Source organism: Eretmochelys imbricata, chromosome 2, assembly GCF_965152235.1.
Source record: "Eretmochelys imbricata isolate rEreImb1 chromosome 2, rEreImb1.hap1, whole genome shotgun sequence".
Lineage (NCBI taxonomy): Eukaryota > Metazoa > Chordata > Testudines > Cheloniidae > Eretmochelys > Eretmochelys imbricata.
In genome coordinates, this window is record NC_135573.1 from 87,521,215 (window position 1) to 87,542,847 (window position 21,633).

Below are 21,633 nucleotides of genomic sequence, written 5' to 3' on the forward strand. Positions count from 1 at the left end.
GCTGAATTTATTTTATTCTCAGCTACTTCTTGCCTCATGAATTAGAAAGAAAATTGCCAAATATTTTTTAGATAAGCAGCTAAAACAGCTCATCTAAATGTCATACTGTAACTTAATTTAGTTTTCATTAAAGATTCACTTTTCTTATAAAGAGAATCACATCCCTTATCTAAATGGAACCGATAGGATGACTTCTGTTTACTGGAAAGTTCTTTGTTGCTTGCTTTTTTCCTTTTAAAAAGTTGGCTCTCAAAGGTCTTTTTCACTATGGGTTGACAGTATCTCTCTTTTCTTAGTCCAGTGATGATTGTTCATGTGTTTCAGTCATATATAACTCATCTATTCAAGCTTTGGAAAACTAAGTGATTCTAATGTAGTCATATAAGAGTTTTATGGTTCTTAATACTTGAATGTAGAAAACTGTGCCATGTCACAGAAATGTTTGGATGAACTTTTTAAATGGTTTAAGAAAAGGATAATTTTTCTCTGACACAGCAAATGTTAGGATATGTGAAGATCCTCCTCAGTTTTTTGTTAATGTAGTCCATAAACACTTTAAATCTTTTGCTGGTTAAAAGAAATTATAATCAGATTTTTTTTAATCCCAATGACTTCCATTCATGTTAATAAAGCAAACAGGCCTTGGCCCAATGTGTAAAAGTATTTACTATTACATGATCATATTATGCAATAATAGTTTATAAGGAGTCAATAATACACAATCAGTTCAGATCCCTCATTATTGCAGCTTATAGTAGTTTTTATCAACTTTGGAAACTGTATTATTTTTGTCTAGGGTGAAAATGATTTGAGGATTTTTGCTTCCTGAATAGTTTAACACAGCTAGGAAACCAGGTTCTTTAATCTGTATATCTATGTAAGACACATGAAAGATCTGGAGTAAAGTTTCCATGTGTGCCTAAGTCCCTTTTTCAAAAGATTACTTAAGGAGTCTGTCTCATTGAGATCAATGGAAATTAGGCTCCTAAATTCCTATAATCGTTTCTAAAGATGGGACTTAGCCACCTGATTTGCTTAGGCAAAATGAGTCCTAGTTTATTTTTGTGAAATTACTTGATCGTCCGTTTACACCTCAGAGTTTCAATGACATATTCATTTTCTTGTTTGGGGGGAACATAATTTAAGTTCCATTATCTTAAATGATCTTCGGTCAGTTTGTCCTCTACTCAGATTATTCATTCAATCATATTTGAAGTCCATCCTTGGAACAATAACATAAGTATTGGTAGACAAGCGTCCATGTAGGGTTTAAGTTTTCGTTTGATTCAGAAATATGAATTTCTGAAAAAAACATTTGTATCATTTAATCAAAGAGCTGTACAGCAGTTACAGTTCTGTATCTATTCATCACTAAACTGATCTCTTCCAATTTTTGCTTCAATGGAATGGGTTTGTTACTGATGAAATGAAGAATCTTTTTGCAGGGTGATTAAGATCATGTGAATGCTGTTTTACTTGCTTTAGGAGTGCAACCTTTACACTTTACTGATCTGTTAGTTAGTTTGTTTTTTACTTAGAAATTCAAACACAAACCACTTTTTTTAAAGCTTAATTAGCATGTCTGATCTTTTCCTTTCCACAGTCTTGGTAGGCCAGAAGTGTCACCTCGATGAAGGTCAAATTTCATCAGTCTCAAAAGTGGCAGTGTGGTTTGGTGGTGGTTAGAGCAGGGGCCTGGGATTCAGGAGATCTTTGGCCTGATCATCCTGTCATTTGTGCATGCATAATTCACCTTGACTTCAATGGGAGTCATGTACCCACACATGATGCAGTGACTGGGACACTGGATTCTATTCCTAACTTCCATTGACTCATCATGTGGCCATGGGCAAGTCAGGTAGCCTTTCTGTGCCACTACCTGTCAAATCAGGAAGATAATACTTACCATGCTTCTACAATACGTACGACACTTGGAAAAGGTCCTTCAGATCCTTGAATGAAAGGCCTGGTATAAATGCAAAGTGCTATGATTGGACATAGAGCAGAATTGTTATTTTCCATATTTAAATAGGGGATGATGGTGGCAGCAAACAGACCGAACCTGTGGCTGAGACTGTGGCTGTTTGTTTTGCAGGATCTTTCATGCTGGTGAACGCTTCTGGGAGGTTTGCTGAACAAAGAGCTCACCTCCTGCTACCCCACCTAAAAGAAAATGACACGCATTGTATCGATTTCCATTACTACGTTTCAAGCAAGAGTGGGTCCAATCCTGGTTCTCTGAATGTTTATGTGAAGGTCAATAATGGTCCGCTTGGTAACCCCATCTGGAACATGTCCGGAGCAGCTACTGGCACTTGGAACAGAGCAGAGCTGGCAATTAGCACCTTTTGGCCTAATTTCTATCAGGTACATTTTATTTGTTAAATTTTGTTTCTCACGTTGAACAGATTTGCAGCCTAAATTTACAACTTGCTTTTTGTCATCAGCAAGACTGAATGCAGGCTAAGATGACCTGATTAGTGAGTAAAAACGAATGTATGTTATGTTGGTCAGTTTGTTTTAATTAATCTGTTTTGTGGTTGATGCTAAATATATATTTGCATATTTTAATGTTTAAGAATGGATGATTTGTCATTGTTTTCAATGGCCCAGGATTTTACCCATTACCTGTACATCAGGAACATTAGAATTTAGTAACGGAAGATTTTACAGTGTTAGGCTTGTTTGATTTGCTTTATATTGATAACGCTCAATTGTGGCTCTAGAACCAGATGCGTCTGAGTTCACAGGCCTGAATTGCAATTTCAGTTTGTAATTTTAGTTTTTGAGAACACTTGATTACAGCAGCATTCTTCTGATTAGAGCCTAAGGGTGAAGTAGTAGGAGCTTAACATTGCCGTTTCTTAAGATGCTACCCCTCTGTAGGAAAGTTTATCATGATTCCACAATCACACACATGTACACCATACACCCCACACCCCAAAAGGATGTCGGGGGAAGGGGATTTTGACAAACTTCTAATAAAATATTCCTGTACCATTAGGATGAGGCTAAAATGCCATGTTGATAGAGATGCAGGCAATATCAGAAGACATTCATGTGCTCTCTCTATCTATATAATCTGCATCAAATTTCAGCTAATATATTTTAGCTAATTGAAGTCTGAGGAATCAAGATACTTCCAAATAGCCTTTCCCACTCCTCTGGGACCAGTTTAACAGAAGCCTGTAGCTCAGGCTCCCTAGATAACTGCAATCTGGCTTTTCAGGCTTGGTCACAGCCAATGGGGAAGATTCTCAGCTTTTGTCATTTGATGTAGCTCCAATGACTTGAATAGAGTTACTCTGATTTCACCAGCTGAGGATCTATCTCTCTGTCCCCAGCTGCTGCGCCATCTCCTGCCTCTTTGGTTGCATCCGCTTCCTCAAGGATCTCTGACACAGTCTCCTCAGTTTCCCCATCACAATTACAGTCTCCACAGCTGTTTCTGTACTCATCACTGCCTACCTTGGTCCCACTGCTCTTAAAGCTTCCCCTCTAATGAACTTCTTAACCTTCGTCTTTTGTCACAAAATCCCTGGGAATTGAGTCTTTCACATCCTATCCAGAACTTGAGTGTCTTTCCCAGGGACCACTTATTACTTACTTAGCACTTATTACTCCTCACAAGGCGTCAGCCATCTTCTCTCTGCCCCACTTCCTAGAAAGAATAGGGACAGGAAAAACCTCCATAGCAGAATGTGCAGTGGTCTTGCAACAATAGTGATGGAAGCCCATTATTTGGCATATATAAAAGATGATGGGACAATCTACAAATAAATAAGAACTGCAGGAAAACATCCTGCGTTGATAGGGATGGACTAGGTAATGTAACAATAGTTTAGTTTTTTTGTTTTTATAATTGTAGCAATACCCAGCTACATGACAGTGCTATACACTTCCAGTCCATTAATAGGACACCCACAGGGTACCTACCAACAAATAAAATCAAAATGAAGACAGAAATATGAACACAGGCTACATGTTTTAACATGCTAGTGTTTTAAAGGAATGGTATTTGTACAATGCAGATCTCTTAAAAACATTTTTGAGTCTATTTTCCTGATGATTCATGAAAAATGTAGGCAAGTAACTCCCACTAATGCTAACTGAATAAAAGCAAGACTGATTATTGTGGAGTAAATCCAATTCTAGTCCAACATTTTAGTATTTATTTGGTATTTAAAGTGGTTTTATCTTGCATATTATTAACATAAACAGAGGCAGAACATTTAAAAGATTTAATAATTAACATTTTGTTATATTGTATTCCTATAGTTATTTGTGTTATTGGTACCGTTTATGTCAGGTTTCCATTTAGAAATGACTTTTTACTGTGCTCAAAGCCTGTACTTGTAATCATTTTAATACATTTTCTTTGTACCAGGTAATTATTTGTGTAGGTTTCACCCTACATGGCAAACTACTGTACTAGATATATAAATGGTTTCAGAGAAGCAGCCATGTTAGTCTGTATTCGCAAAAAGAAAAGGAGTACTTGTGGCACCTTAGAGACTAACCAGTTTATTTGAGCATAAGCTTTCGTGAGCTACAGCTCACTTCATCGGATGCATCGTGCTGTAGCTCACGAAAGCTTATGCTCTAATAAACTGGTTAGTCTCTAAGGTGTCACAAGTACTCCTTTTCTTTTTTTAGGTATATAAATAACATTGATAACCTGCATCTGCCAAAACTAATTGTAGGTTAATTACTTGTCATTTAAACTTAAATTGTCAAGTATTCTGATTATTAAGATATATTTAATTCCTCAATTAATTCTTGTTCTAATTGCTGCTACTTAAAACCTGCCCCTCCCTTAGAGCTGCACCAGTCAGGAAGTATTGATTACGTGTTTTCAGCAGAGGGCAACAGAATAAAAGATCTGGTTTCTTTAAGTATATGTGACCTGCTTGCTACCTCTTTAATAGGAGAAAAATCTGTTATTTCATAGGGTTATTTTATGTTGTCAGATCAGTGTGGAGTATTAAAATGTGCTTTAATTTTTTAAGCATAAGGAACTGTGCAACTCCACAGATTGTGAGATACAATGCCCCTCCCCCTCCGCTGAGTTCAGGTTGGTGAGTTTCTCAGCTAACATTGCAAACTGGCAGTTAGACATAACTGCTAAGGCCTTATCTACTCTATGGAATTTTGTCAATCCAAGTTACCCTGACAATCAAAAACTGGTATAATTACATCATTTGTTCATTGTATAGCGGCTAGCCGAGGCTCGACCCTCTCCGGGGCGGCGGGGAGCCACACCAGCTCACAACACACAGATAATGTTTGGGGAAATTATTCCAGCCGCGGGTGTCTCCCTTGGCGGCCCTTGCAGCAACTGAAACAAGCACCGTAAGCCCGGACCCTAGGTCAAGGCAGGGCAACAATAAGTCAGGTGCTCAGGCCCTCCGGCAGGGGCTGAGCAGTAGCAAACAGTATGTAGAAATAGGCCCAGGCCTCTCCTGCCTCTCCTCTCCCAGGCCTCTCTCGCCTCTCCTGCCTCTCCTCTCCCAGGCCTCTCTCGCCTCTCCTGCATCATGAATGCCAGAGGTGGCCTGCTGAGACTGGCTAGACCCCCTCCAAAGTGGAAAAGAGGTCCCAACTTGCCACACCATAGGATGACCCTGCCATGTGCGCCGCATTGTCCTCCAATTCAACCTCCTCATCCATGACTTCATCCTCGGGGTTGAGTCTGCTCTCCACTGTCTCTAGCCCCGATGAAGTATCCACAGGGCTCTTGGTGATGGAGGTGGGGTCGCTGTCGAGGAGGTGGACACCATGCTTTATAGAAGCGGCAGTCTTTGGTGCAGCACCAGAACGACGGTTTGTCTTCCTTGCCTTCTGGTATGCCAACCTCAGCTCCTTTATCTTCGCACAACACTAATGTATGTCTCATTCATAGCCCTTATCCAACATGCCATGAGAAATCTGACCGTAGGTATCAAAGTTCCTATGGCTGAGCGGAGCTAGGACTGCACAGCCTCCTCTCCCCAGCAGACCCAATAATTCAGGTGTACTCCTAGCAGGAGAGTGTTTGCTGCATGGAGCCACCATGATCAGCTAAGCGGATTTGATGTGAACTCTCCACGCTGAGGAAACAGGAAGTGGAATTTCAGAAATTTCCAGGTCCTCAAAGGAGGAGGGGCAGATGCCTATGTACATGCTTGCAAGGCAGTGGAGTTTGAATCGCTGACCAGAGCAGTCAGGATGGGCATTGTGGGACGACACCTGGAAGCCATTTATAGTGATATAATTAAGTGCCATGTCTACACTGTCATTTTGTCAATCTAACTTTGTTGCAAAAAGCTCTACGTCTCTTGTCAGGGTGGTTTTATTTTGTCAGCAAAGCGGTTTTGTCAATGGAAGGAGCATTGTAGTGTATAAACCGCTACTATTTTGTTAACAAAATTATGTAGGGCAGACAAGGCCTTAGTTATACTCACTGCCCTCTTTTTGAATGATTTGCTTTCTAATTCATTCAGTCTGGAAATGCAGAAAAAGGGCTGTAATAAAACTTGATTTTAAAAAAACTAACAAACATCTTTTTAAAATAAAAAATGAAATTTGAAGAAAGATACAAAATATTTTTAGTAGAGTACACTTGTCTTTAGGCTATTGTACTTTATTTAAACATCATCTCTTAAGTAATTTGAAGGGCTGAGAGGGAATAAGAATTCTGTGGGAATTCTAGATTTCTTTCTAGTAACCACACACATGAGTTTGAAGGTATAACTTTACACGAAGTTGGCTTTTACCCTTTTTACTGTCCACTACCTTTCCCTATAAATTAGGAGTTTAGGGAATATAAACTACTAGATCCATCCTGTCTTTCCAAAACTGGCTGAAATTGTCAATCACATCATTACCTGAATGTACTGTACTTGGTGCTTGGGAATTTGGTTCAGACCCTGTACTTTAGAGTTTATCGGGAAGGACAAAGAGTGAAGTTTCTTGTACAGTAAATGTCACACTCACATTCGCATGTGGCTTATATGTGGCATCGGTTGGGCTTAATACATTTAAAACTAGAAACTGATACATTTTTTAAGTATTGCCCTATGTCCCAGGGGCTAAAAAAACCCCCTTGTTAAATTATGTAATTTATTACTAGAAATTCTGAAAAAGATGCATCTCTGGCTGGGTCATCCAAGTTTTAAAAATTGGTTTGTTTTAAACTTTATATGACAGGGTCAGCCCAGATGGCTACAGGAGAGTGGTGGGTTGTTTATTTTATTTTTTTTTGTTTTTTTGTGTGAAAAACTGATCTTTATTTTCGAGAAATATACAAACTTATTCTGTCATCTCTCCATCATCATCATCATCATCTTCTTCTTCTTCTACTCCTCTGATGTACAGGACATTGATACATCTTATCAAAACTTCACCAATGTGTCCTGACAATGCACCATCTATGTATTCTTCTGTGTTTGCAAGCTGCATGTTCATGTAGCCGTCAAGAGACACCAGGTAGCCCTTGTACTCCATCCCCCACTTCAGCTTCACTATCACCGGCTTCTCTGTCAGCCCATTCAGGAAGGGCTTGGGGTTCAGGGGCAAGCTCATGGTAACGCTGCCTGGCATGGGCAGCGGTAAAAACAAAAATTCCTCGCAGGGCCGCATGTGCGCCCGCTGGAGTCTAAGAGAAAGGCAGGAGTGTTAGAAAGCAGATATATTAGTCCTAGATTAAGCAGGTCCATTTTCCCTGGGTAAGGTAACAGGGACAGTTCCGGAACAAGAAGAAACTTGCTGGAACAAATTCAGATAGGCAGGCTAATTAGGACACATGGAGCCAATTAAGAAGCAGCTAGAATCAACTAGGGCAGGCTGGCTAATCAGGGCACCTGAGTTTAAAAAGGACCTCACTTCAGTTTGTGGTGTGCGTGCGAGGGGCTGGGAGCAGGATGTGCAAGGAGCTAAGAGTGAGAGGGTGTGCTGCTGGAGGCCTGAGGAGTACAAACGCTATCTGGCATCAGGAGGAAGGTCCTGTGGTGAGGATAGAGAAGGTGTTGGGAGGAGGCCATGGGGAAGTAGCCTAGGGAGTTGTAGCTGTTACACAAGTGTTACACGAAACACTGTAGACAGCTGTGATCCACAGGGCCCTGGGCTGGAACCCAGAGTAGAGGGCAGGCCCGGGGTCCCCCAACTCCCTGTTGGATATAGGAAGAATTGACCTGAACTGGGGGTCTCACCAGAGGGGAAGTTCCCTGGCCTGTCCCCCAACCCACTAGTTGGACCTGCAGAGACTGTGGGGATTGTTCTCCTTCCTTTTCCCCACGCTGGCCAGCGATGAGATTAGCTGAGTGAACGGCAGGTTTGAGCCAGTAGCAAAAGTGGCCAAACTGAGGGCTGCCGTGAATCTCTGAGGCAAGCAAATCTGCCAGTAAGCTCAGGACCCACCAAGGCAGAGGGGGAACTTTGTCACATTAGTTACATGTCCAACAGTAAGCAGACATTTGACCCAAGTCATATCAGTAAGATTCTGTCATCAACTCTGACCTCCTTCCCTTAAAATCAGAGTTGCTGGGCAATTGTCAGAGAAATAGGACAAAATAACCTGCATAAATACAATTAATTTAACTAGCTTTAAACATTGTAAGCCCCATTTTCAATGTTTGGCATGGAAAGACATCCTTATTTAGATTGCTCAGGTTGGCAGTAGGCACTTAAATTCTACTTTATGTGCAAATTTGGAAGCAGGATGGTAGTAGTAGGGGAGAGTGATGGTGTAAAATACAGTCAAAGAAGAGAGCTATGGGGAGAAGAGTATACTATATACATAGGGGAGAAGTGAGGATGTGCTGTAAACAAAGAAACCAATACCTGCCCTGGGATGTAAAACTAATAGAAATCTCTGCAAGATTATTGATTTTTTTTCTTCTTCTTCTATATCTTTACATTAAGTAGACTTAATATACTTTATTTCCTTCTCTTTTTCAAATAGATATTTTTAAATTATGTGAATTACAAAGTGTATATAATGAGGTACGGTCCACCTTTTGACTAAAAGTATTGTAATTTCTTTGTAACAACAAAGGCAAGAAGTGAGTAAGTAAGGTTATGCATTAGAGATAAAAATTACTTATTTCTTTTGTTCTTTGGAACTGGCAAGTTATCTCCAACAGCACATTTTCACTCATAAGCATTATGATGGTAAGCAAACTCCGTTTCTTTGTTCACATATAGAAGGGGAAGTGGCAGAAATGAAAAGTTAATTTTGCTCTTCACTGAAGCAGGCAGGATCAGGGACGGAGGGATGTTAAACCGCTTCACTATTTCCTGTTTGGCAGGCATCTGAAGAATAGCCTGATGTAAAATATCTCTCAGCCAGACATTCAGCATAGTGTTTCATGAGCAACCGAAATCAGTGTTTTAACCAGTTGTTTCCTGACTGATAAGGCAGCAAAATAATTTCCAAAGAAACAAAGGACTATCATGTTTAGTGCAGCTTGCTGCGCTAGAATGTTGTTTTATTTGGACTAATATACCTCATGTATTGTCTTCAGATGTTGTGTCAGCTGTGATGAAATGGAAAGTTGAGAGCCTGGAGTGAAAATGTTTACATTCTTCAGATCAGGCAACTCATCAAGTGGAAAATGATGAAAAAACTGTACATGGTTTTCACAAGAAATACAGGATGAAGGAGTTATAATCTGCTTCATGGGTTTTTTTTGTTTTTTTGTTTTTTTAAATGAGGTTGATAAAAATTCAGAAATAATTAGTAATGGTGTAAAAATACAGCCAAAGAAGGGAGCTAGTAGGGGAGGACAAGTGTAGTAGAAAGAATAGGGGAAGGGTGAGGATGTGCTGCATACAAGGAGAGCAATACCTGTCCTGGGATATAAAATTAAAATTCCCCTACAATTACCATGCGGTTTCCATTCTGCATTCAGATTTTCACTTATGCATATAAAGCAGCATTTAAGTGTCAGGTGCCAATAATTGCAAACTTCTTAGATACACAATTTGAATACTGGGCCAAATTCTAATCTCAGTTACACTATTGTAAATATGAAATAACTCCACAGAAGTCATTGTAAATTTCCACCAGTGTAACTGAGATCAGAATCTGACTTACTGTGTTTAAACCTTGTCATCTAATGAAGGCATTCACCATCAAATGCACATGCATAACTGTGGAGTAAGCTGGGTCCTTTCAGTAGCTCCTTCACACAATGACCCCCCAGAACATGTATGTAGTTTAAGTGACATAACCCTCTGCATGTGAAACTGGAAACCTCTAAAGAGCTGCTGTTTGACTCCAAGTGATATTATGGTTTGATCATACACCTGTCTTTACACTCTGCTATCTGAAGTAAATAGTTCCTGAGTTCATATGATGCGTATAGGGAGGCAAATGTTTATACATCTGTTAGCTAACTCACCTATTTACATTTAGGGTCATGTTTTCATGACAATAGACGTTTAGGAGAAACCTGCGAGCATACATGTGCATTTTTGCACGTACTTTTGTTCATGCAGCTACTGTGGCTGTCTGCACAAAGAGAGTGATTACACACATTGACAGCTACTTATATCCCTTACCAGTTCTTTGATATACAAATAATCTATTTGCGAGTGCGATCACACTGAGCGTATGCTTGAGATGTTTCTAAAAATCTGGTCTTTAACTCTAGTATACATGGACAACCAGCATGTTTACTTGTGCAAGTGGAGTATTTATTGTTTAAAAATCACTGTATGACTTGGGATTTATAATCTCATCAATGAGTTTTATACTCTTATGTACTAGTATATATGTACTAGTAATTTTAAAAATGTGTGATCTTCGTTGGGTCTGTCAAGGTTCCTTCCCCAGTCTGAACTCTAGGGTACAAATGTGGGGACCTGCATGGGTACAGATGTGGGGACCAGATGTGGGGACCTTACTTTTACCAGCTTAGGTTAAAACTTCCCCGAGGTACAAACTATTTTACCCTTTGCCCTTGGACTTCCACTGCCACCATCAAACATTTATCTGGGTTTATTTTTATTAGGAAAGCGTCGTTTGGAAACGTCTTTCCCCCCAAAATCCTCCCAACCCTTGCACCCCACTTCCTGGGGAAGGTTTGGTAAAAATCCTCACCAATTTGTGTAGGTGACCACAGACCCAAACCCTTGGATCTTAGAAAATGAATTCTTGAAAAGAAACATTTTAATAGAAGAAACAGTAAAAAGAATCACCTCTGTAAAATCAGGATGGTAAATACCTTACAGGGTAATTAGATTCAAAACATAGAGAATCCCTCTAGGCAAAACCTTAAATTACAAAAAAGACACACAGACAGGAATATTCATTCTATTCAGCACAGCTATTTTCTCAGCCATTTAAAGAAATCATAATCTAACACATACCTAGCTAGATTACTTACTAAGTTCTAAGACTCCATTCCTGTTCTGTCCCCGGCAAAAGCATCACACAGACAGACACAGACCCTTTGTTTTTCTCCCTCCTCCCAGCTTTTGAAAGTATCTTGTCTCCTCATTGGTCATTTTGGTCAGGTGCCAGCGAGGTTACCTTTAGCTTCTTAACCCTTTACAGGTAAAAGGATTTTTTCTCTGGCCAGGAGGGATTTTAAAGGCGATTACCCTTCCCTTTATATTTATGACCGGGTCAAATTCTCTGCTGGAGTAAATGGGCAAAAATGGAGCCATCCTCATTTACACCAGAAAATTTTGGCCCATAATCTTCATGCATTAATCAAAGTATAAGGGAATACCAGTTACTGATGCACATGCTAATATTATTTTAGAACACTGTGAACAGATGAAAATTATACTGTGACAGGGATTTTCAGCTTTCTGTAGCACTTGTCATGTCTTTGAGTAAAGTGAAAGGCATGTCAGGGATGCCTTTTCGGCTGAGGTATGTCACTGCTGGTTGTGGTATCTCTTTCACTTCACTGACATGCATATTATGTGTCAAAAAGGACTCAGTCCTATTCCTATTTAAGATGGCAGCAGTCTGGCCATTGACTTCAATGGGAGCATGATCTGGCCCAACGTATTTCAACTAGTACTACTGTTGATTGAAACCTAATGCCTGTGTGACAGTAACTAGTTCAGAAGAGAGTCCAACACTGCTTTTTTCATTATATGTAATATGCTTCATTATTAATAATATTTCATATTTTGGTGTGTTATCTGGGAGTATGGTACAATATTTCAGATCGCTCAGTGTGTCTCTGGTCTGTTATAAATGTCTTGTTTAAACTATCCTAATCTTTCTATCTATGAAATTCCAAGAGAGCTTATTTTGTATTTAGAAGCTTACAGCTTTGTTTGGTTATATGCATATTGGAGCAATCAAGAACTTTGCTCCAGCCTTTCATATAGGTTCTGGGCTGAATACTACTGAACATTGTAGTGTTTGGAAAATGTCCCCCTCTGCTCTTCCCCCTTCCCTGGAAATGTTAGTGCAAATGAAAACAATTTTAGCTTCAATGGGAAGAAAAAAAAGTATTTGAAAACTGAAAAAAATTATTCAGCAATGCTGCTGTGGTGCCTCAATGGGAGTTACATTTCGGGTGCCTCTTGCTCCCATTCTTTATTGGCCGGGCTACCTGGTCATACAACATTTCCCATGCTGCACCATAGTCTGTCTGATCACTCAGATACCATGGTGTATCATAGGAGTCCATAGCCAGGATACTTCCTGGGAGATGTAATCTGTCTAGGGAACCCAGCCCATGGTGGAGTACTTGGGGCATGAGACTTGCAAACTACAACTCTCATGAAGCAGTGCAGCAGCTTTTCCAGTTACAAATGTTTGGGGTGGTTAGTTTTTCTATGAAAAATTTGACTTTTTAATGAAAACCAGACACTTTAAAAATATATCTATTTGGTTGAAAACCCAGCTTTGCACCAATAAACAGTCGTGTTGGAATATTTTCCAACCAAAGCCCTATTGGTCATTTATTTGATCTCCTCCAATATTTTTCCAGAGAATTTGGCCTTACTTTAGAAGTAGATATTTAAGGGTCACTAGCTGTAACTGAAGAATACTCTTACATATATTTTTTGAGCAAGAATTGTTCTGTTGAGTTTTAAACTGCCAGTCTTTCTCTTTTGGAGTTGGTAAGTTTTTGTTGTTGGCTGGACCCATGAGGAGAATTCAGAAAGACATGCTGAGATTTTAGTTTGGACAGAAGGTGATTGGTTCGGAGTCCAGAGGTAGATTTGTTATAAAGGTGATGGACCTCTGTCTGATGAGACCCCCATCAAAAGGGGGAAAAGTAGCAGGAGCACCAACTGAACAAGACATCAAAGGAGCAGTTAGAGGGAGGAGAGGGCGGAGCCAAGAAAGCCCAGGGATGACAGGATTTCAAGAAGAGGAGCATTACAGTCAACAGTGTCAAAGGAAGCTAGCAGATCATGAAGGAAGAGGATGGAATAAAAGCCCTTATATTTGTCCTCGAAGAATTCATTAGGGACCTTGATGAGAGTTGTTTAGTGGAGTGTAGGGAGTAGAAGCCACATTTGTGGACTGGGGGTCCAAAATGGAATTATATGAGATGAGTTTAAGGCTGCTATTCATTCAGTTAGTATAGGAATGAACGGCAGAAAGAAGGTGGAGTGAAACTTTTAGTGGGAGTTGGGACTAAAGCCAGGTTTTTTTAAGATGGGACAAACCAATTCATGTGTCTGTTGGGAGGACGAGGAATGATGAAGAATACTGTCACATCAAGATTTTATTCTAAATTCATGATCCTTGATTTTATAGTGTTTATTCAACAGCAGAAAACCCATTACCTTGTTTTAATATTATACTAGCTCCATATTGTCATTGTGACATATTGCATTCTGTACTGGACTCCTGTCATTTAAAACATTGCAGCAAAGGAACATGGTACACTTGTGTTTTTATGCAACTTCTCCAAGGTCAAATATAGAGTATACCTGTGAAATGTCTTCCAAACTTTTTTTGTATGCTTCTTGAGCACAGTAGAGAAAAACAATTAGGGATAAATTTCCAAAGAAAAGCATTATTACAAAAATAGCAGGATTTGAGCTAGCATGTCCTGAGCGTTACTTTGAGAAAGTACCCATTAATGCCACTGGCATATTTTTTTCTTGTTCCGCAGAAACAGACTTGAGTTGTTCAAAGCAAGGGCTGCCAAAGTTTGGAGACATTTACTTTTGAATGCTCTTAATTCAGCTGACAAGAGCAGTCCATTTATCTTGTGACCTATTTATAGTCATCAAACAAACTCTAGCCAATGATCTGCTTTACTTAACATAGTACAGTAGGTGGAAGATTAAGAGCATGTCTAATGCACTCATGAAAATAGCCATGCATATGTCTGATACACTTCACTGCAGAAATGTTGCTTTACCGTATAATTGTCATGTATTAAATATAAACAGGTTTATACTATAAAGGGCAGAAAATGAAAAGTTAATCTGACTGCTTTGTAGATCCAATATCTTTTGGAGTCTCTTTAGTGTGTTGTTTAACCCAGTGGGGAATAATGTTGTGAAAATGTTTATGTTCTGTTTATGTTCTGGTCCTAAATTTTTTGAAAGATGCATTCTTGGCTTTTTATTATGAGTTCTCAACATATTATTTAAATAAATACTTAGTTGTCTTATTTTTCCATAGTAATTTAATGGATATAAGAGACTTTATTTCCACTGTGTAATTACAGAGTTGTAAATTGAACTTCTCTCTTCACTTCTCAGGTTATTTTTGAAGTGGTCACTTCAGGTCATCAAGGATATCTGGCTATTGACGAGGTGAAGGTTTTGGGACATCCGTGCAGTAAGTGCCTATATTATTTTGGAACCATCTTTCTAAAATGTATTTGAGACAATATTCCAATATATGTCTGTCAAGGTTCCTTCCCCACTCTGAATTCTAGGGTACAGATGTGGGGACCTGCATGAAAGACCCCCTAAGCTTATTCTTACCAGCTTAGGTTAAAACTTCCTCAAGGTACAAACTTTTACCTTTTGTCCCTGGACCTCATGCTGCCACCACCAAAGTGTCTGACAAAAATAACAGGGGAAGTGCCTGCTTGGAAATGTCTCCCCTCCAAAATATCCCCCCAAACACTACACCCCCTTTCCTGAGGAAGGCTTGATAAAAATCCTCACCAAATTGCATAGGTGAACACAGACCCAAACCCTTGGATCTTAAGAACAAAGAAAAAACAATCAGGTTCTTAAAAGAGAATTTTAATTAAAGAAAAAGTAAAAGAAAAATCTCTGTAAAATGAGGAAGGGAAATACCTTGCAGCGTAGTCAGATTCAAAACATAGAGAATCCCTCTAGGCAAAACCTTAAGTTACAAAAAGACACAGAAACAGGAATATACATCTAATTCAGCACAACTTATTTTATCATCCATTTAAACAAAACAGAATCTAGCGCATATCTAACTAGATTGCTTACTAACTCTTTACAGGAGTTCTGACCTGCATTCCTGCTCTGGTCCTAGCAAAAGCATCACACACACACACAGGACCCTTTGTCCCGCCCCCCCCCTTCCAGCTTTGAAAGTATCTTGTCTCCTCATTGGTCATTTTGGTCAGGTGCCAGCGAGGTTATCTTAGCTTCTTAACCCTTTACAGGTGACAGGGTTTTGCCTCTGGCCAGGAGGGATTTAAAGGTGTTTACCTTTCCCTTTATATTTATGACCATGTCTAAAGCAAAGGAAACAGGAAATGTCAATAACAATTCCAGTGTTATAAACATTTGTTGACTGTCAAGCAACTATTGTAAGCATTAAGATGCTGTACATTATAGCTGTAGAGATGATTGCTTATTCAAGTTCTGTACAGTGCCTAACATGATGGGGCTCTCAATCCCTTATTGGGGCTTCTGTGTGTTACTCCAGTGCGAATAATAATAACGCTGACCCATGCCAACCCTGCTTATCAAAGATCACAGATTGAGGTATGTGGCTGCAGATAGAGTAGCGAAGAAATGAACACGTGTGATTTCCTTGAGACCTTTTCAACCAGAACACTTAACTGGCTGTGGGTTTGTTGCTTTGTTATGCAACTTTGCATAATATACTTTGCACAGCACTGTTATTTGGGTCTATAGCGTAAAGTTCTGCACATTTTTATTTGTTTAAAATGCGTTTCCTGTAATATTCTTTCCCAGCTTAAAGATTTAGAGTCCATACATATACGTAAGTGCTTAAAGAAAAGTGGCACTGTAAGAGTACTACAAATAAAATGCTTTATATGTAGTAATTTGTCATGATTTTCAGCAAACTGCCCAAGTAAACTAAAATTATTTAGAATTGTTAAAGCTTATTAAATTCAACTAATAAAGATATATTAATATTTAATCTTCTGAATTGACGATTGTAACCTATTATTGTGCATAAGGTTGATGGGGTGGGAGACTGCATGTAACTGGCAAATACTATTCCTGCAGGTATCCCTAATGGTTTGTAAACAGGCACTGTGTCATTTAAAATAAAATGTAGTTTATTGTTGAGTATTGGAATGCCTCATAAAAATGGTTTTAGAGTTTAGTGGCAGGAAGACATAGAAACATCTTGAAATGTGAAGATGGCTATGCAGATTCAGCAGCTCTGTTATTTCTGATTCACTTAGTTCTAATAAATGTAGAAGGCTCTCATGTTGCTTCTACAGTATTTGTGCTTAAACTGCATTTTGAATTTGTATCTGTAATTCAAATAGGCTAAGTAGTATTTTGTCATGTTAATAATTTTGCCTGCAAAATATTTGAGTTTTGATCTGTGCGTTTATAGTGATCAATCCTCAAAGCATGAATGTACTTATTGTTAAAGCAGAGAGCAGAATACACCCCACAGTGTGCAATGTACTAGCATAACCAATGAAATTCATGTTGAAACCTAATTACTTTAATGAAACAATTCTTTAGTAAAGTAATTAATTTAGGATATGAAGAATTCATTATAAATATCAAAACAGTTATAGTGTATACTAAAAAATTAAAAATATCGTGTTAGAACTGTTAGTGTCTAAATTTTTTTGCAAGACCGATAATGCTGTGCATACACTCTACCAAGTTTTACAATGTTGCCAAAATAAATAAACTAAGAGTGATTATCTTCAAATTTTTAAACAGTTCCCAGAGAGCATGAGGAGAGGTACAGCCACAAGGATCTCAAGGACCCTGCTCCCCATAGAAAGTCCTGGCTTTCTGGTTGTGGCCCACCCTCCCCACTGCTTCTCTGCCTTCAGGCAGGTTTGCTGGGCTGCAGCAGGCAGGAAAGGCATGTCCCAGCGCTTCCTTTCCTGGCTGCTTCCTCGCAAACCTGCCTTCTGCTTATTAGCAGTAGCAGAGGCAGTAGCTAGACCGACGAAAGAATTCTTTGGTCAAACTAGCACTGTCTACATTGGGGATTAGGCTGGGATAGCTACGTCTCTCAGGGGCATGGATTTTTCTCACCGCTGAGCAATCTGTAACTACACTAACGTAAAAATCCTAGTGTAGACTAGGCCTACATCTTTTCCTTTGAATTCCCCTCTCCACGCCTGACATTGGCTACACGTTAAAGGTCCAGGGTCAACTGTCTAAAGGCTCTCTTTAATTCTCTCATTGCCCATGTGGAGCCTAGCTGCCCCACTGGTCCCCTCATTGCTAGTGTGGGGCCTATCTGTTCTTTACCTAGTCTGGTTTTAAAGGGATGTGGTTCCACCACTTTGCTTGTGAGACAAGTGCTTGATCCTGCACCATTGAAGTCAATGGGAATTTTTCCATTGACTAGAATGGGAGCAGGATCAAATCTCCATTACGAAGTCTAATAGATTTCTCCATAGAGACATTTTTCATAGTATTCATCCAAAATTTCTCCCCATTATTGTATAATCCCTTGTGTGACCCTTAAATGAGTGTTCCTCTTGAATTAATATAGATCTTTCTTATATCCCCTGTTATGCTTATGATTCCCCAAGTTATGCCTACAAAGTTATTTTAATGTTGTTTTTTAAGTTATCACCTTAATCATTTATGTTGGTCATCTGGTAGGTCTCTTCAGTTTGTTGAAATATTTCTAGTATTGAGGTGAGTATAACTGAAAGCAGTATTCTAGGCCTAGTTCAACTACCACAGTAGTCAATGGAAAGATTCCTCTTGACTTCTTTGGGAGCTGGATTGTTTGGAATTATTGTCTTTCTCAGAGAGAATACTCTCTCTAATTTCTGGTTTTTTTTTTCTTCAGTGCAATTGACTTTTTCTAGTAAAAACAAAAAACAATATACTACGTTTATCCAGGTAGGTGAAATTGAGATAATTCTTCTTTATATAGGTGTCTTACTGAAAGAGTATTTGCAGACACATTGCTTTTCTGTTATTGTGGGGTGATCTCCAAGTGTAAACTGGAAATAAGTATTACCATGCAGCAGCTACTGTGTTTTGTTTTCCTCCGCTATTCTTCAGAAGAGCTGTCTTTAAAGAACATAGCTCTTCTTGGTGGAAATGTTATGCTAGAACTTTAGCATACCAAACAATCATGCTAAAATGCGTTATCTACTCACATTGTATCTAGTTAAAAGGAAAAAGTAGTTTCCTTGACAACATAATTTAACTTTTCACTGTTCTGGTCTAGTTGCTGGTATAAATAGCTAATATGTTTTTGTTCAAAACATCAATTAGATTTCAATATAATCTTTATTAATATAGAAGTGTTAATACAAGAAGGCTGCTGAGCTAAGATAATTTGCACAGCAGGAACAATAAGATAGCACCCTTCTCTTTTGTTGTATCCCAGATACATGCAAAAAGGAACAAAGCTTACTTAACAGTATATAGTATCTTCTACAATTAGAATCAAATATTTAGAACACTTGTTAGCATGTTTTTCTCAAATGTAAATTTATTACTGGAACATTTTAAAACAGTATATATTTAATAAACCAGTATGAATCCATCCCAGTCACACTGTGTGTTAATAACTCTATCCTTTTTTCTCTTCCGTCAGCCAAAACCCCACATTTCCTGCGTCTTCAGAGTGTGGAAGTCAATGCCGGACAGTTTGCCACTTTTCAGTGCACTGCCAATGGTAAAACGAATACAGGTGACCGGCTGTGGTTACAGGTAACTTATTTTCTTTCATAGTACAATGAGATTTTTGAAAGTATGATTCTGTCATCCCAAGGAGTGGCACAAGAGGAGATATTATAGCTCCTGTCTCATCAATACTAGCCTTAATAATGGATTTGAACCTTTCCATGGTATTTGTTCTTTTGAAGTATCTGATATTTCCTCACACGTCAATTATGAGTGGGTGAACACAGAAGGAGAAACACTGTGGTAGCTCTGTTACCACTGTGTGGTAATTAAGGGTAAATGCTCACTTTTTCCATAGTAACAGCTGTGCCTTTTGTCAGCAGCTGCTGTGACTGACCAAGCTGTAAGTGATGATGTTGGGTTGCATCTTTTAACCAGAATGCTCTATAGCACTGCCTATATCCAACATAGGATGCCCTATGTTAAAACAGAATTACTTTGAATAAACTCATATTTTAAGGACAGAAAGTACCATTATGGTTATTTAGTCTGACTGTCTGCATATCACGGGCCATATCTCCTCACCTCAGTAAACTCCGCATAAGGGTCATAACTTCTGTTTGATTTATAGTGTATATTTTAGAAAGATTTCCAATCTTGATTTAAATTGTGGACTTTTTCCTAACTTTGCTTTCAGTCCAACCAGCCTTCTCTATTTGTATATGTAAACCTAAGTCAAACAAAAATGTTCTGCACTTGATCTCTTTCTCTCCCACTGGGTTTTCCGAAGCTAGCTGTCTGCATGATGCCATACCTCCAGAATTGTCCCTTTTCTGCTTCACACATCAGTCTGAATTTGAACCTTGAAGTGGGGAAACACCAAAAATCTAAGTTACCTCAGGTCATAATGGCAACAGTGACACTCTGAGACCTTGAGTGCTAGAGGGAAAAGACAGTGTCTGAGATAATCAGATAAAATTGCAGGATGGGGTAGGGAAAATTAAAGTTATAGTCGATGGCGGGGAGAGAGATGAACTTCGGTTTTAGGGAGGTTCTGTCACCAAACAATTTCAAACCTTTTATGTTGTGTATCTTTAATTTATGAAATGCACCAAGTGTGTGGGGATTTCAGAAAAAATTAAAATGTGTGGAGTGTGGTAAAAAAGGTAAAACAATCTCAATGGAAGAGAAGGTTTTACCTGTGAGTAAATGGCTAACCATCCACTGTACCCACAAAAAGCCTGATCTGATACCCAGAGAAATCAGTTAATTCGTTTTAAGAAAAGGAGTACTCGTGGCACCGTAGAGACTAACAAATTTATTTGAGCATAACCTTTTGTGAGCTCACGAAAGCTTATGCTCAAATAAATTTGTTAGTCCCTAAAGTGCCACGAGTACTCCTTTTTCTTTTTGTGGATACAGACTAACAGGGCTGCTACTCTGAAACCTTAATTGGTTTTGTATTTCTATCGGAGTGGAGGATCTGAACAATACTCATGCTTCTAGGGTTTGAGCCCCAGCCCCAAGAGCTATGTGATTACATCAGAATCTCAGCATTCATGACACAACAAAAGAAATCTAACCCTTCTTGTTATGGGGAGAAGTTTGAAAGGATTACCAGACTATAACTGATGCAGTGAGATAGTCAACTGTGAGATGGTCGAGTTCAGGATCCTGACACAAGGAATAAAGGAAAGCAGCAGAATTCGGACCATCGACTTCAGAAAAGCAGACTTTGATTCCCTCCGGGAACTGATGGGCAGCATCCCCTGGGAGAATAACATGAAGGGGAAAGGAATCCAGGAGAGCTGGCTGTATTTTAAAGAATCCTTATTGAGGTTACAGGAACAAACCATCCCGATGTGTAGAAAGAATAGTAAATATGGCAGGCGACCAGCTTGGCTTTTCAGTGAAATCCTTGCTGATCTTAAACACAAAAAAAGAGGCTTACAAGAAGTGGAAGATTGGACAAATGACCAGGGATGAGTATAAAAATATTGCTCGGGCATGTAGGAATGAAATCAGGAAGGCTAAATCACACCTGGAGTTGCAGCTAGCAAGAGATGTTAAGAGTAACAAGAAGGGTTTCTTCAGGTATGTTGGCAACAAGAAGAAAGCCAAGGAAAGTGTGGGCACCTTACTGAATGAGGGAGGCAACCTAGTGACGGAAGATGTGGAAAAAGATAATATACTCAATGCTTTTTTTGCCTCTGTCTTCACAAACAAGATCAGCTCCCAGACTACTGCACTGGGTAGCACAGCGTGGGGAGGAGGTGGCCATCCCTCTGTGAAGAAAGAAGTGGTTCGGGACTATTTAGAAAAGCTGGATATGCACAAGTCCATGGGGCCGGATGGTTGCATCCGAGAGTGCTAAAGGAGGTGGCGGATGTGATTGCAGAGCCATTGGCCATTATCTTTGAAAAGTGCCGGAAGACTGGAAGAAGGCTAATGTAGTGCCAATCTTTAAAAAAGGGAAGAAGGAGGATCCTGGGAACTACAGGCCAGTCAGCCTCACCTCAGTCCCCGGAAAAATCATGGAGCAGGTCCTCAAAGAATCAATTCTGAAGCACTTAGAGTAGAGGAAAGTGATCAGAAACGGTCAGCATGGATTCACCACGGGAAAGTCTTGCCTGACTAATCTAATTGCCTTCTATGATGAGATAACTGGTTCTGTGGATGAGG

General features: G+C 39.3%; 1 protein-coding gene and 1 pseudogene across 1 annotated transcript in view; one reads left to right on the forward strand and one right to left on the reverse strand.

Moving 5' to 3' along the window:
• Positions 1-21,633, forward strand: part of PTPRM (protein tyrosine phosphatase receptor type M) — a 688,077-nt gene that overhangs the window by 240,393 nt on the left and 426,051 nt on the right. The window contains exons 3-5 of the mRNA XM_077809062.1: positions 2,096-2,367; positions 14,680-14,758; positions 18,923-19,038. Coding sequence (XP_077665188.1) covers positions 2,096-2,367; positions 14,680-14,758; positions 18,923-19,038 — 467 coding nt within the window. The remainder of the gene's footprint in view (positions 1-2,095; positions 2,368-14,679; positions 14,759-18,922; positions 19,039-21,633) is intronic.
• LOC144260436 (small nuclear ribonucleoprotein F pseudogene) lies at positions 7,291-7,574 on the reverse strand (annotated as a pseudogene).